The 16,057-nt window shown below is 36.8% G+C and overlaps 2 protein-coding genes across 4 annotated transcripts; one reads left to right on the forward strand and one right to left on the reverse strand.

The window, feature by feature from the left end:
- The first annotated feature begins 3,531 nt into the window (after positions 1–3,531).
- LOC120111200 (histone deacetylase 5-like) lies at positions 3,532–4,917 on the forward strand. Its single transcript, XM_039127760.1, has 5 exons — positions 3,532–3,741; positions 3,963–4,109; positions 4,218–4,258; positions 4,313–4,524; positions 4,805–4,917. Exons 1-5 carry the CDS (start codon positions 3,532–3,534, stop codon positions 4,915–4,917), a joined length of 723 nt encoding a protein of 240 aa, XP_038983688.1.
- A 745-nt stretch (positions 4,918–5,662) lies between these two features.
- Positions 5,663–13,694, reverse strand: LOC103710303 (mitochondrial substrate carrier family protein E). Of its 3 annotated transcripts, none has more exons than XM_008795972.3 (9): positions 13,449–13,694; positions 12,986–13,101; positions 12,752–12,809; positions 12,353–12,502; positions 9,985–10,195; positions 7,877–7,922; positions 7,370–7,490; positions 7,183–7,255; positions 5,663–6,192 (listed from the first exon to the last, which is right to left on the reverse strand). In XM_008795972.3, the coding sequence occupies exons 1-9, from the start codon at positions 13,528–13,530 to the stop codon at positions 5,964–5,966; spliced, it is 1,086 nt and encodes a 361-aa protein (XP_008794194.2). In that variant the 5' UTR covers positions 13,531–13,694; the 3' UTR covers positions 5,663–5,963. The 3 variants fall into 3 exon arrangements, with proteins under 3 accessions (XP_008794194.2, XP_038983469.1, XP_008794201.2); XM_039127541.1 differs by lacking the exon at positions 13,449–13,694 and adding an exon at positions 13,382–13,404; XM_008795979.4 differs by lacking the exon at positions 13,449–13,694 and adding an exon at positions 13,201–13,367.
- Positions 13,695–16,057: the final 2,363 nt, after the last annotated feature.

Here is a 16,057-nt window from a genome sequence, read left to right on the forward strand (position 1 = left end):
GCTCTTGCAAGGACTATTGGTAAGGCCTCGCCGAACCTGAAAATAACTCGGGAGTTTTGTGATATGACATGGGGCTTACCGCGTTCTAATTTTTTGATGTACATAACTTATTTGCAGATATATGTATCCATTATTTCAATTCTTCAAATATGAAAGTTATTCTTTATGTTTGTTGTATATAAAATAATCAGATGTTACAAAGTTATCTTTCAATAATGGTTTGGCTGTCATATTTTCCGACTTTCCTTCCACTTTTTTTCGAAAAATTAATATCTAAAATGAAATAGTACAGTGCAACAATATATATATATATATATATATATATATATATATAAAGAGAGAGAAAGAGAGAGAGAGAAAGAGATGGACCAGGCTATATTCAATGTAGCTAGATCCGGATCCACTTGCCACTGCCATCCTTTGATCGACACGAATTTTGCAACATCCAAACAACATCCAAAGACCCGGTAATTGCCAATCCTTTGTAATAAAAAAACTAAATAATTAATGAGAACAGACAGGGCACACTGCCCATGCCCGTAATCCTCCCCCTTGGATGCATACCGTCCACGCTCTTTTTTTTTTTCTTTTTTTTTTTGTGTGGCTAGTACGGATCGATTATACCCGGCGTGAGCGGATAGATCCAATAAAGTCAAAAAATAGAATACTTCGGAGTGCCAAGGGCAGCTCCCCAACACCATACCATAAGGTACCTCCGGAGTGACAAGCTACAAACGCTCCTTTTTTGAAGGAGCGACACCTCGGATTGGGTTTTGGCAGCGACAATTACCGGGTCATGCAAATTTGTGCACGTAAAGAATTCGGATTGGGTTTTGCAGCGACAACTACTAGGAAGCTAACTGATATAATTGTAGACGAGACACCCTCGAATTGGATATTTGTCGCAGGAAAATGCTCCATTGCCACAAATAACCTAGTTAAAAGAGAGAGTTAACCATTTTTAATAGTAAGTCAAGCAACTTATACATGTATTTACCAAGTAAACAAGTTTGCTGGTGGACTTGATTCGATGTAACATGTTTATTAAACAGGAGGTTGGGTCTAGTTACCTGCTTATAAAGCATAACAGGTTTAGATGTCAAATCTTAATTTGTTCAATAGATAGGCCAAACTAAGGTTTGAGATTTTCTAATCCGGTCCGTATCTACTCTGGTCTGATTCATGTCTGACCTGATCTAACGCATTTGCCGCCGCTCTTGCCCGTGCATGAGGCCATAGAGGCAAAAATGTCCAAAAGCATATACACGAAGGAAGAATGTGAAAATAGCATATAAAAATACATCGCTCCCATAAGAAGGCCATCTTCGACGAATATATCTTTTCCTTGTACTTTTTGAAAAACAAGCCATCTAAAAGCCGGACAGAAGACAAACTATCACGCTCTTATCTCATGATCATACGTCGTCGATGTAATAACTTAATAATCTAATACTAGGTCAGAACGCAGAACAAATTAATAAAAGAAGGAACTACATCTTAAGCCGCCAAAAAAAGAAAGAAAAAAAAATTTACACAAACATCTCCTACCCTGAAGGCTTGTAAGAGAACGCTACTACTCTTGTAGTTTCAGTGGAGGCTTGTGTTTGACTGAGATACTATTTCCACTTCGGCAAAACAACGCGCGCTAATGGGCGCTAGAATTTTCAGCTGCCGAGCTTCGCATCTTCAGAAGGGCCGTAGGGAGTTTGCATAGGGAATCAAAACCGGATAACCTGAAGGGTAGCCTTTTTGCAATCCTTTCAACGCTCCTTTTTTGATATCGTAGCTATAGATAGAGCTATTCATCACAAAAACAAGCGTGTCGCTGTTGATCACTGTAAACGAGTGCACGTCTCCCGGACTTGTAAGCCCCATCTCCATCATGCTAACTTGATATTTTTCAACCCATACTATGCTCCCTTGATCCCGAGACATCACCCACAGCCTAAAAATTGAAGAACTCTGGCAACTTATCAAGCACAGAGATTTCTCACCCCACCTTGCGATCCGAATCTCATGGCAATCAGACGCCTTCGTTGCCACTCCCGGGATCGAAAGAATCTCGGAGCCCTCCTCTTCGATATCGAAGGCGACAATGTACGGAGCGGTATGCATGTAGGGCCCGCAAGTTGAAGCCAAATACACTGTACTGCCGCAAATAACCGGATACTCCAGTTGCAGATCTCTTGGACCTCCATTGACCGTCTTGTGGAACTTCCATGCACCGTCCGCCGAGGCGTAGACCCTGCACGAGTAAGGGGAGTGCCAATCTGGCGGCTTTGTGAGGCAGACCAGCTCGTAGCCTCTCGACTTCCGGTCGACGGCGACGCCGATGCATGACAGGTGGTGATGTTCTTCGCCGGTCGGCGGCGGGATGAAGCGAAGCGTGGCGATCGGAGCCACCGGATTGCAGACGCACAAGCTGCCTAAGATTCTAGACTTGTTTGAGCAGAGCACGAGACCGTTGGCTGAGGCCAGGACGACCCTTTCGGCGTGCTGCAAGAACCGGAGGCCTTCACTGGGTATGCCGGCATGAGGGTCGAGGAGAGTGAGGACGACGGAGCCATAGTATGGCCGAGTGAAGAAGCCCGAGTCGGCTTTGGTGTGACGAGATTGGGTAAGGAGGAAGTGATTGCATGCAGAGCGACGCAGAACGCACCGACTGAGGGTTCGGAGCTTGGTGATGGCTTTCGCTGGGAGGAAGGAGAGGATCCCGGCGACTTCGTCCTCGGAGAGGCTCAATGGGGAGGCCATGGCTGATGATGGTTCGCATGGCCAGGAGCTCGGGTTATTTATAATATCCCGCGGATACTCCCAGTTCGAGTCGGAATCTAGTGATGCAGTCCGTGATTTCATCACCCACCGTCATACGTGGCAAGGGAATCGACAATCCCACTTAGAGTAGGAAAGTGATGCAAGTTTGTATTGATATCAACTACCTCCATCGTACGTGGCGAGGGATTCCGCCTTCGGTGAGAACCTAGGAAATATATTCCTTTCCTCTGTCTCGCTGGACCCTTTTATGGTTTTGATTAATGACTTTTTATGGTTGATGACCGAATCTGGATATGATGCATTTAATCGTTTCTGCAATCTCAATTGTTGGTGTTTTCTGAATTGTTCAGCTTCATGCATAAACTATTATAGGCGCAATTTTTATGGCATTTTAGAAAATGATATCCATGATGCCTTCGGTAAGAACCTAGGAAATCTATTCCTTTCCCATCTCGCTGGACCCTTTTATGGTTTTAATTAATGGTCTTTTATGGTTGATGGCCGAATTTGGGTATGATGCATTTAGTCGTTTCTGCAATCTCAATTGTTGGTGTTTTCTGAATTGTTCAGCTTCATGCATAAACTATTATAGGCGCAATTTCTATGGCATTTTAGGAAATGATATCCATGATGCCTTCGGTAAGAACCTAGGAAATCTATTCCTTTTCCGTGTCTCGCTGGACCCTTTACTAACTCTTTTGTGTGAAGTATGCATAATTATTGAACTTCAGTTTTTTTTTTTTTTTTTCACCACCAATGTCCAGGTGCGTAGTTCTGAGTGCCAAGGAAGCTGAGGACAAGTACATAGCATCTGTTCATACCCAAAGACATGTCAAACTGATCAAGAATATCAGCTCAAAAAAATTTAATTCTCGACGTCTTAGGATTGCCTCAAATTTCAATTCTATATATTTTAACAAGGGTTCATCTGAAGCTGCTTCCCTTGCAGCAGGTTCACTTATTGAGGTAATTTCATGTTCAATATTCTTAACTGGTTGCAATTTAACTCATCTCCATCCAATTAGTTAGAAACATTCTAAAATAATTTCACACCATCTCTTAACTGGACGAGTTACTGAATTTTATAAAAATAAAGCACCTCAGTCAGCTGCATTCTACTCTTATAAAATAATAATGGTACCTTCTAGGTTAACATCAAATGCTGTTTTTGCTTATTCCTCCAGTAGGTGTCTGAAAAGGTGGCCAAAGGGGATTTGGATTCTGCTATTGCCATTGTCAGGCCTCCTGGCCATCATGCAGAACCTGATGAAGCTATGGGCTTTTGTCTCTTCAATAATGTTGCAATTGCAGCTAATTTTCTCTTGAATGAAAGGGTATGTAATAATTTTTGTTTGCAAATTCTTTACCAAAACCCAATTTTAGGGTGGCATCTCTACAAAATCAGCCAAACATGTAGCTATCTGATACTGAATAATGAACAGGTAGACTATGCTGTTTTATTTTTTGTGAATGTTAACTCGTTGTGAGGTGATCTCATTAACATGGCTGATCATAACAAGCATATTACATATTGTAGGTTTGATTTTGGAAGCTTCTATCCTGCTCGTGATGATGGTTCATATTGCATGATTGGTGAAGGGCCGGGTGCAGGTTATAACATCAATGTTCCTTGGGAACAAGGACAATGTGGTGATGCAGACTATATTGCTGTCTGGGACCATGTATTGTTTCCTGTGGCTGAATCTTACAATCCTGACATTATAATGATTTCTGCTGGATTTGATGCAGGTTATTTTCTTTTTACTTTTGTCGAAATTAGTTTTCTTTTAGTTCATGTCTGCAAACCGTCTATTCAGATCAGGATTTTGTACCATATCTATTATTGACGTGCAATGGAATTTGTTCATCTGGATGCCTTTTGCATGCCGGATTTTCTGAACAAAATGTGCACTTGTATAGTCATAGATGCACCCACATAGATCTGTTAATATTAGATTATCTAATCCACCAACAAGCTGATTGCATAGCAAAATTCAGCATTTTGGCTTTCCAGTGTTTCTTCATGCAGCTTTAGGCCTGATGGGTTGTTTCAAATGGTTTAAGCTTAGATTTTTCAGCTTCTCATGTGATTTCAAACGGTTTCTATTGGAACAATCCCAAATTGGAAAATTTGTCAGTTAAATTGGATCAATTCAGATTGATACCATTAAAACATAATAATTATAATTATAAAAATCAGAAAAGAGTTCTTAGACAACTTCCGATATAAGTTTCTCTATTGTGTTGGAATGAAATCCTCAACTTGTTGGGTTAATGGTTTATTGGATCAACTCAGACAATCAATTTGAAAGTTATACATATTCCATCCAATTAATGCAAGACAAAGTTTCTAATGATGTAAAGATAAGCAGTCACATTTATAGATAGAAATATTTACTAAATCACTTGACAAAGCGTGTCTTGGTCTCTTGGGTCTTCATTCCTAGGACTAACAAAATTCTGGTGGTTTCACTGGTTCCAAATTATGTTTTTCACATTACTTTTTGGCGATGCTTTATCCTAAATTGGTGGAAACTAGGTTAGCATGATCACTATATTTGAAGGTAGTAGAGACAAATATCTTTCGGTGTTTGTGAATATTACTTCATCAAGCTTGTAGGACTGTTGGACTTCTGCTCTCGATGCTTTTACAATGGTTCTAAACAGTAAAAGGCCATTTTTGGTGAGAAATAGTCATGTAGCTACTGCATTATTTGGAAGGGAGGAGCACTAGTCATACATTACTCATTACCAAAATTTATTACCACAAACACCAAGGAACAATTTCTTAGTTTCCTCGGATATTTCTACTAGGCCAAAAAAAAAAAAATCCATATACAAGAGCCTTGGACAAGCATACGGAGACTTGGAAGCAAAAACTTGCTCCTTTAAAATACCAAAAGAAAGTTGCTTTCTTAAACCATGTTGAGAACATCATATCGTAGTACATCTGGACACCATCGGATAATCTGTAGGTTTACGTAACACTGCAGTTTGTGTCCTTTCTATCAGATGAAAAAAAGAAGAATCTGATGGAAATATAAGAATGTTGTAGTTCAATCCATTGAATACGAGTATTTCTATTTCAATTGCCAGATTCCTCTGGGAAGCCTTGGCTTCCATTCTAAAAGACTCAATAATGCATCAAAATACAATCCCTTAATGGCTTCACGAGAAAGCGCAGAAACTCAAGCTGCTTTTCGAATTTTAGAGCTTGTGTCGATTGATAAGCTACTGACTTCATGGACATTGGCATCCAATTTCTCATTGAAATGACTCCTCAGGAACTCCACAGCCATAAAGGTGAGGGCAGAGGCTGGGACGTACCACATTATTCTAGGGACACTGCCTTTGAACATACCGTTCAAGCCCTCGTCCGCCCATATCCTTCTAAAAGCATCCAGCCATCCATTGTACCTGGCAAAGCAAAACCAAATCAAATGATGCAACTTTCTGTTCAAGCGGTAGACACTGAAATAGCCTACTGACAGATTCTTCTGGATTTAGCTTAAGAGACCTCAAACCAAACTAACCACACATTAATTTTTTTCTAAAAAAAACAAACGATAATAGCTCGAAAATGACATCAGAAACCAATGACAGTAGCTCTTTAAGAAAATATGAATCACTAGAGTACTTTAGAAAGTAAATAAAAGTGATAAAAAGCAAAAAAATTCTTTAGTTTGACAGCAGAATCAACTAGAGCACATTATTGCAGAAAACAAGGGTGTGTTTTCAGGTGATCTTAAGAATTGTCTTACACTATCATCATAAATACAGAACAGAATAAACTTTTGAGGCAACTAAATAAGACTGGCAAGACAAAGCAATGATTGCTGTGACTTTTAGAAAGGATAAGAAGGGTCAGTGTATAATTCAGAATGCCAGCAAATAGAAAGAGTGCATGAGCATGTTGAGGTGGACATATCGTAAAATCAGGTAGATATAGCCAGAAATTAGTGTAAAAAGGTAAGCTTAGGAACCAGAACTGCAAAGAATAAGATGTCCAGAACCGATATGAGGTGGTTAGATCACATTTCACAAAGAGACTAAAGAGCTTAGCTGTTTGTAGAAGGGTTCTTAAGCTTGCATATAGGGGTATATAGAAACTAATTCATGCGGGAATAGAAATCATATATCAAGCCAAATAAGATTATAAGAAGGACAGGGCTTGCTCTTTATGGTTGTCTAATTAGGAAGAGGAGAAGGAGAAAAGTTAAAAAGAGAGTAGAGACACAATTATAGCATCACTACAGGAAATTGGTAAACATGCGGTGAAACTTACAACAATAAAATTATATGTGAGATAAACTACCTCTCTGTAAGAGAGAGAGAGAGAGAGAGAGAGAGAGAGAGAGGGTTAAACTTAAGACATATGGATCCTTAATTTAGAAATAACTACTGCACCTCATAGTGGACCCTTGTACTTGCATTCTTGTTTTTATCACATCCAAAGGAGTGGTGAGATATGCGCTAAATCCTGCAGAACCATTAACGACAATAAAAACTTTACCCATTTGCATGTCAAGACAAGAAGCTTATTGTTTCTAAGAGAGAAAAGAGAAACTGATATATACGCAAGAGCAAAACTTACCGCCAGCTAATCCTCCCAATAGCAGTCCCTCAAAAGAACTACTGATATGCAAGTCAGCATCAGGTATAAATTTTTGCCTCCCATGCTCTGTCAAATCTTTCAGCGCTTCATAAAAAGTAACCTGCAAATTGTAAAGATAATATTTGATCAAAAACCAGAACTCAAGGAAGAATAAAATTTACATATTACAACAAAAAGCTTACAATAGTTCTGATTACATAAAAATATCAAAAATTGAGGTGAATAACTAAAGACAAGCAAAAGAGAAGAGAGAGGCGAGGCAAGGCAAGACAAAAAAGAAAATGAGAGGCACTCACAATTATTGAGGATAAACTCTCATAACAGTGGTTTAGGAATTTGAACTAGTTAATGTGGTGGAGCAGCTACTTGAGATAGACTGGCAATCAGACCTAATGCTCTATGACTCAATGCACCAACAAGCATTCAATTAAAATAACAATATCAAAACACCATCAAGTAATGTAAGTGATTTTGACCAGGACATACCATCAGTCCAGCAAAAGGCACATCCCTTGCAAGTGTAGACCAATATCTGAAAAAAATGACCCAATATACATCACCATGAAAAAGAGAATTGCATATATACATAACTTCTCTCTGCATTAAAATAGTACTGATTAAAAGGGAACTCCATTAATGTTCACGGGCCCCAAGCAACTTAGTTACGCCCTAAACTCTAAATGCATGATTTGGACATTCAAATCAATGATCAAAATCACGCATTATGATCTGTAATGTCCTAAATTGCCCCCCCCCCCCCCCCCAAACAAAAAAAAAAAGAAAAGAAAATCCAAATGCAGTAGGGACTTATAAATCAATGGTTTGAAATTTTGGCCAAAATTGATCAGCATGGGCAGGACCGAACCAAACTGACCCTTGATTTCGGGTTTTGATCAATGCTGACAATTCTGATTGGTTTTGGTCCAGTTTCAGTTGTTTCAGCCGCTACTAGCTGAAACTGATCAAAACTAGCTACAAATGCTTCTTTTAAGCATTATTTTGGTGTATACAATTATATCAACATGATTTTTTCCATCTAAGTACATAGTCTACATAACTTGAGTTAAAAATGGGATCAAGAGTGAATATAACCTTGATGGGCCAAGGCGTCCAAAAAAACCATATTTATGACAACATATTGCAAAGACTAATTTAAACAACTAAATACGAGAGATTTCAAAGATATAGCATCTTTCTTTTAATAAAATAAATAACATTTTTTAACTAAATGCAAATGATTAAATAGAAACTTAACTTCAAAAACATAAGATTCCAATGTATTCGTGACTACTATTAGAAAATAAGAACATATTTGAATGCATTTGGTACTAAAAGGCTTTAAAATTGGTAAATATAATGAATCTTTTAACATCTGAAGTTCAAGAAGGGAATATTATATATTTTATACATAATATGTTGTTCAGCCAAATATAGCAATATATTGTTGGCCTAGTACTCTCAAAAACTACAAATAAAGATTATATAGAACACAAAATACCCAAAATTTCACCAAATAAAATTTTCTGGTTTCTTTTATTTTTCTTCTATTTTTAAATTTTTAAAAATATTTCTTGATTTTCTTGACCAAAAATTTGAAACTTGGAGCGAAACTTCCAGAACCACTGCAATGCCGAAATCTAAACTTCACAGATCCAACCAAAACAGAAACCCAAACCGAGTTTTTAAACCATGGTTTTAAGAAGATAATGAGCAGTCTAGATCATCAACTTGGATGACCCCCAAGCATTTGGCACGGTTTTACATTTTTTTTCAAGAATTGATGGGAAACCCGTCATCTTCATTCAAAGAGATATTGAAGGGAGCCATAGTATAATTATGTCAGCAATGTTCTAGGAAAGCTTACTTCCCTTATATAGTTATCAGTAGGGTAAATGTAAGCATCAATGATGTGGAAAAGAACTAATGAACTATGCCAAATCCTTCTTTTAATGGTTATACAAAGAAAGAATAGAGGGAAAACATAAGAACAGCAGACAGAGCAAATGAGGCCCATTCTAGCGACATGCTTCTATTCTACTTTAATCTTCCAGTGTTCAGACCCACCTCATAATATGCATGGGAGATATTGGCACAAGTGGCTCCTATATACTTCCCAGAGATAGCCATTTACCATGTCCCAAAGTTTTCTCAAATACCAGTTGTTTCCTCTAGTGCTTTTCAAACATTGGAACAGAGGATCAACCATTCTGTTACTAAACCTTACCATGCAATAATATTAATATTGTATGTATGAAAAATTATGCATGGAATTGGATGACAGGCTACTGGCTTTTGATACTTGGTAATAGTCATATCAAAATTCCCAATCTAAATAATATTTTTAATAGAGAGAAAGCAGTCTTCCAACCTGACTCTTTCTAAATGGCAACAGAATCGGTCTGAGCCAGAACAAGGCATATACACTCAATTAAAAATATCTGACCTCTTCATCTTAGATTTGAAAAGTAAAAAAGTCGAATCTGTGTTTACTAGGAATTGAATCAACCCAAAGAAAAATAAAATTGTGAAAATGCTATACTGATGTTCTTGCATTTGTAACTTTGACTTAATAAATATTGAGAAGATTATGATACCCAGCATATAATCCCTTCAGACCTTGCTCCTTCCAAATTGAGTGACCTGCTTGAAACATTCCTGTATAATAACCATACATCTGTATACCAGATTTTTGAGAGACATTTCCTTTCATCACAGTTGAATTCCAGGATTTTCTGATGCCTTGCACTTGCATGCGTTGTTTCATGACTTCACATGGCACATAAACAAAAGAGCCAAGTGTATCCCCTGAATAGAATAGGAAAAAAAACAACAGTACCAATCTATTATTCAAAATATCAACTTTCTGCAGTTTTTTGACAATAAAAATTAACAGTTGAGTTTATAGCCGATGACCACAGACTGGGCAAAATGGAAGTTAGAAAAATATATGAATCCATAAAATACTTCAGTGATCCTAGAAGTTACACAAGGACGATTGTTTATTTACTATGATTCTATCAATAAATAAATGAAGCAAATATTTCTTTTTAAGTAGGATATATATAATCATGCCCTATCATATACCCTTTATCAAAAACATATAATATCTTCTGTCTCAAAATGAAGGTAGTATTTAGCAATGTATATAGGATGGTTAAGACAGATGCCTAGGTACCTGCTTTAGTTGCCCATCGCAATGTTTTGAATCATGTTCGAATACAGAGGATTATATTGATCTATGAATGAGTGTTAAATGTTTCCAAGTTGGTACTTCCCAATGACTAACTACATCTTCATTGATATGTTCTAGGTTTCATTTTCAGATCACTGAAAATCTTTAATATTTCTACCTTTTATTTCTTTATTTTTTTGGACTGCCTAGATCTTTGGGCACTCACCTAGCCCCTAAGCATTACATGGCCCCCTGGCCACCAGTCTACCATCAACAATCTTTTGAAAAATAAGCACTAAGCTATATGTTGATCTTACTCACTAATATGGCATAAATTCTCTACTAATTTAAGAAAAAAGAATACATTGTACATCTTTATGCATAATTTCTGACAATGATCTTGCTTGTCCCATAATTATGTTAACTAGTTAATATGTTTCATGTTTATTCAAATGTCTTGGTACTTTAGTGGACTAGAGGTGGCTAAATAGTATATGAAGGCATCAATTCTTGAAATTTACTGTGCATGATTGTTAAATTCCCCCTTGTGGAAACATGTTCCTCATGATCCTTCTATACTCACCGGTTTCTGACAGCAGTGTATAATTTCAAACCAAAAGGCAAGCTTCCAAAAGTTTAAACTTTTGCCTGCCAAAGCCTAGGAGAACACCATGGCAATCATACACATATTTTGGTCAGTTCTGGAGGAATATGTAGGATCTTCACACTGAAATGTACTTGTTTTTCCTTGGTGGCATATAAAATTTCAACACGTCTTGTTCTTGCTCCAAAATATTGATGCACAAATGACATATTCTAGGCAAGTATGGTCTATAGACATGATGTATTATTATCCTTCTCCATGGTTGATTCTTTTTCGTTTTTCGTATTTATTTTTTAAGTTCATTAATTTATGGCCTAAATTTTCCTGAAACAATATGTCAAAAGCGAAACATATCCTAAAATTGAAGCTTTTAACCTTGATTAGATATCTTGGCCAGGTGTAGGAACCATCCAAATTAAGTATTTAACTTTTCAGAAGCAATGGAATTGCAGGATTACAAGGTTCCGATTTTTGTTCACCATATAAGTAAGTCAAAGAAAGGCCTGTTATTATTCATGCACTAGTGGAACGTGTAAGATATCATATTATCACATGCCTGAAGTAAATCAATCAAATTTCTTTGAAACATTGAATCCTGCAAAACTCTAGTCTAGGCTCCAACTATTGTTGTTCTTGCCAGAAAAGTCAGTTTAGGAATGAAAACTATGGCAACCAACAATAGCAAGTAACACCCCTTAAGTCAAAATGGCAATGGCTCCCTAATAGCAAGGAACTGAGGATGTCAGTGTACTACCAACAAATTAAGGACAGATTAGATTGTGAAAGTTTTCCAAATTATGTGTAAGTTGTTAATACAATCCAAGAAAATATAGTGTTTTAGCAGTCTTCACTACTCCATTTTTTATACATATCCCGATTGAGAGTACACCCTGTTACTTATTAGAATCCATAATAAAATACGTATGATGCAGGCCCAACATAAATTCTAGTAAGCAAATTAGAGCTAATAAAAAACAAGAAGAAACATATTTCAAGATATAATCTAGCACTAAGGATGGTGATGATGATGATGATTATCATTATTATGAGAATTATTACTATCATTACTATTAAAAATGCATAATTTGGAGCCCATGAATGAAAGCAAAAGAAAGTGCCATTAAGAAGATACACATGCTGAAAGAAAAAGAAAAAGGCCTCGCACAGCACAGAAATCGCTTCTTACCAACTGCTCCTGCAATGAAGTGAGACCAGTGACCACCAAGCTTAGGATTTACTTCCTCCAACCATTTCTTAGTTGATTCTATTACCCCAAAGTATGTGGCCCCTGTTGCAAGTGATCCAGTTACCCCTGGAGTGATCCCTCTATAAAATCCTAGAAAAATAACACAAAGAAATTAAAAAAGTTAGATACATATTATACAGATGATTTCATAAAATGGACTTACAAGTGTTATTCAACCGCAAAAAAAGACACACACTGGATTCAAAAGAAACCAACTTGTGCATGTGATCAACATAACACTTGAAAAAGATTGATATGTTTCCTTACTAAGTGCAATATATCTGCTATCGCTACTGTATAAATATTTGAGAAAGGAAGCAAAAGGCAGGTTCAGGTTACCTCCCAAACCATCTGCACGCCAGACGATCTGGAGCATCTGCAGTATGTTCTTCTGGGCCTGATGACACCAGGGGAAGGAAAAATTGAAAACGTGATATCTTTTTTAATATCTCCCGTGATATATATTACATAATGTGCAAATGAACTGCACAAACAGCAACAGCATTTTCACAAACACTATCTGGCCAATCACATTTACAAAATAGTGAAATAAAATGGCTCAAAAAAAAGTACCTGAGTACCCGTAAGCACGGCCTGGCTTTGAACTCGTGTTTTCAGAGTGTCAATTGGGTGCATCATGCCTTCGCCAAATGCTCCCGCAAGTGCTCCCCAAACAAACTCTCTCCATACTGCATTGAATAGATTTAGCTCTCTAAGAATTCAACAGTAGATGATACAAAACAGTCGATACAAAAGACTCGATTACAAGATATATTTCCAGGACGCACGCTCAAATTAAATGCAACTAACTCACTCCTTCAACTTTGCATTTAGGAGCATATCAAAACTTCAAATCATTCTCTACTTCCTTTCAAGAATCTGTTGTTGGTTTCTCCCATTCGAAAGAAAACAATCAAACATCCAGGAAATTAAACATTTCCTTGCAATAAAATACTCGATATACGGGACCTAAAACTTCATTCGACTCGGCTCAGGAAACTATGAAATTTTGCGGCAAAGTGCTTGGAGAACTCGCCGAAGAAGTTATTGGGCGGGCGTTTGGAGAGGGCAGTCCTCGAATCCCCGACTGCTTGCGGAGAAGAGGCCGAGGCCGCCATGGGTACCGATCCCAGTTGGAGAAATCGATCGCTTCCCTTCTCTCTCTATCCCCCTTCGTTCCTCGATTCGTAAAGGGTTTTGGTGGTCAGGGTTTTCGCAGCCTCAATTCGGGCAAGATATTTGGTTTAGTCATAAGATGAAAGCCTTGTCGCATTAAGGTCCCTCACTACTAGAAACAGAGATGTAATGTACTGCTTTTGTTTATGAATGAATGATTGAGATTAAAATAGACAGCTTATATGCAAAAACCCCCCTTTCCTTTTTCTCTTTTTTTTTCTTTTTTTTTCTTTTTTTTTAGCAGCATGTGATGAGTCCCTTCTTCGGCCAATAGGTTAGAGGTATGTTAGGTGCTAAATTGCAATCAATCTAACTCCAATTGCAACAAATTGCCCTGATTTTGAATTGCATCGAACCATATCGAATTGTATTAATGCGAGTTCGCTGAAACGAACCATAGAAATCTATTCTTTGTTGTTATATGCTTTTCTATCAAGGAGTTTATAAGCATGAGAAGAAAAGGAATACATTTCAAAGGAGCAGTTAATGGATCATTAATGTAATCAAGAGCTGCTACATGATTGTTATGTGTCAATTTTTCTCTTGACAAAACAGTGATGGAATTTTCATCTAAAATATAATTCATTGTGGCAAAGCATGATTCATAAGGCATATTGCAGTCGTAGAAACTTTGGACTCCGAGGAAGCAAGGGCTCTAATCGCTCTCACATTTTTTGGAAAGATATTTGTAATATATACTTCAGCCATTTTGGTGCAGCCTTACTTTTATCTTGGAGTAATAGAGTAGCATCAGGTTTTAGGAAGATTGTTGGAACAGCAAAGTATCACTCTATTGTCTCTTTCCATCTTCATATCAGGCCTCTCTTAAGCAAAGTCTGGCCATTATGGAATTCTAGTAGAAGGAACTTTAATTGTCAAATCCCTGTCCAAAGTTCTTTAAGCATGGATGAACAAAAGGAATGGGGTGGTCCCTTTCAACTACTAAATCTAATTAAACCTGGATCCAGTCTAGACAATGTGATTCTTTTTTTAATTCCGGAAGTCTTAAATCCCCCGTTTGTTCATCTCTGTGGTGTACTGCAGACCCAAAAAATTTATAATTTTTAGGCAGAGTATTAGCTAAGAAAAGATGGCATATCATCTCCAAATGTTGCTTCTATGGAAAATAAGTGGAGACAATCAATCATATATTATTGCACCATACCTTTATTAAGTAGATGTGGAGAAGAACTAAACAAGTAATTAGGTTCAAAGGTCATCCTCCAACTCTTCTGTCATTATGGATCATAAAAAGAACGAGAGGAATTTCTAAGAGCATTAGAGCTACTTCGATAAGTAGTGCTTGCAAATCACATCGACAGGATGGAAAGAAAGAAATAATAGGATATTTTTTTCGATAGAGATAAATATGTAGAGTTCATAACTAGTCATGCTATGTGTTTGTTCAAGGGCTTGGTTTGTCTTCAAAACTCAAAGATCCAAAAAGCTTATTCTAGGTTGTAGAATTTTATCTCAGTGATTGTACTATGGTATTATGCACATTCTTCTTCCTTTTTACTTTCTTTCTTCCTTCTGTCTCTCTTGTAAATATTTTCTTCCTACTGTGTGTTAATGTTGCTATCTACATGTATTGATTTATGCCTCCTATAGCCTGATCTAGTTAAAGAGGTAATGAGAGCTTAATCATAGGAACAAATGATAAGTTCTCATCATTATCTAATCTATATCTCATTAATTATGGAATAGTTTTGGAGCAAAATCTGAACTTGCTATGATACACATCAACATTGTCCAAGATATTTCTCATTAAATATGGAGTCATTATAGAGCAAAACCATGGAGATGGTTTCAAAAGAATAAGAAAAGAGATTGTGAGAAGCCATACAAGAAATTAAAAAAAAAATATAAGATTAAGACACTTCGCTTTGCTAGAAACAATATGTAAGCCAACAAGGCATTGTTGTTGGGATAAAAATCGTTGAAGGATGAAACAAAAGAAATCTTCAATACTTGAAAGATGTGCATTTCTAACCAATCTATGTTTGCTTCCACAATTTCTTCGCGAAGATTTAGTGATTCTACGAAGTTAGTACATATAGTTGGTGCAACAAAAAAAATAAATAGAATATCTACAATTTTTGGAGTAGTAAGATAGAATATCTATTATTTATCTTCGAAACAAATTATTTTTGTTGTTGGATTAATTGGTAATATGCCGTTATAGGTGAATTTACCTTGCATAAAGGACCCTCATAAAATATGAAAGGTTAGTCCATTTAGTTGGTGCAACAAAAAAAATATAAAACCTACTCTCTTAGCAACAAATCTTTTTTTTTATTTTTTTTCTTGTACTACAAAATAAGATTTTTGCATTTATAGAAAAAAATAAATTAAAAACATCGCTGGAAGGAGGGATCAAACCTCAACTCCTTCTAGCAATTAAAGAAAAATATAAAATCTACTCTTTTTTTAAAGCATCCAGATAAAATATCAATCATTTATCTTAGC

This window comes from Phoenix dactylifera, chromosome 6 (assembly GCF_009389715.1).
Source record: "Phoenix dactylifera cultivar Barhee BC4 chromosome 6, palm_55x_up_171113_PBpolish2nd_filt_p, whole genome shotgun sequence".
Taxonomy (NCBI): domain Eukaryota; kingdom Viridiplantae; phylum Streptophyta; class Magnoliopsida; order Arecales; family Arecaceae; genus Phoenix; species Phoenix dactylifera.

Excerpts from the sequence above, each read along its gene's own strand:
- LOC103710303 (XM_008795972.3), bottom strand. The coding sequence starts at position 13,530 with ATGGCGGCCTCGGCCTCTTCTCCGCAAGCAGTCGGGGATTCGAGGACT. Across the intron at positions 13,102-13,448 it reads CCCGCCCAATAACTTCTTCG|TATGGAGAGAGTTTGTTTGG; the intron begins GCGAGTTCTCCA and ends TATTCAATGCAG. Across the intron at positions 10,196-12,352 it reads CTTCATTGCAGGAGCAGTTG|GGGATACACTTGGCTCTTTT; the intron begins GTAAGAAGCGAT and ends TATTCTATTCAG.
- LOC120111200 (XM_039127760.1), top strand. The coding sequence starts at position 3,532 with ATGTCCAGGTGCGTAGTTCTGAGTGCCAAGGAAGCTGAGGACAAGTAC. Across the intron at positions 4,110-4,217 it reads ATTTTCTCTTGAATGAAAGG|GTAGACTATGCTGTTTTATT; the intron begins GTATGTAATAAT and ends AATAATGAACAG. Across the intron at positions 4,259-4,312 it reads TTTGTGAATGTTAACTCGTT|GTTTGATTTTGGAAGCTTCT; the intron begins GTGAGGTGATCT and ends TACATATTGTAG.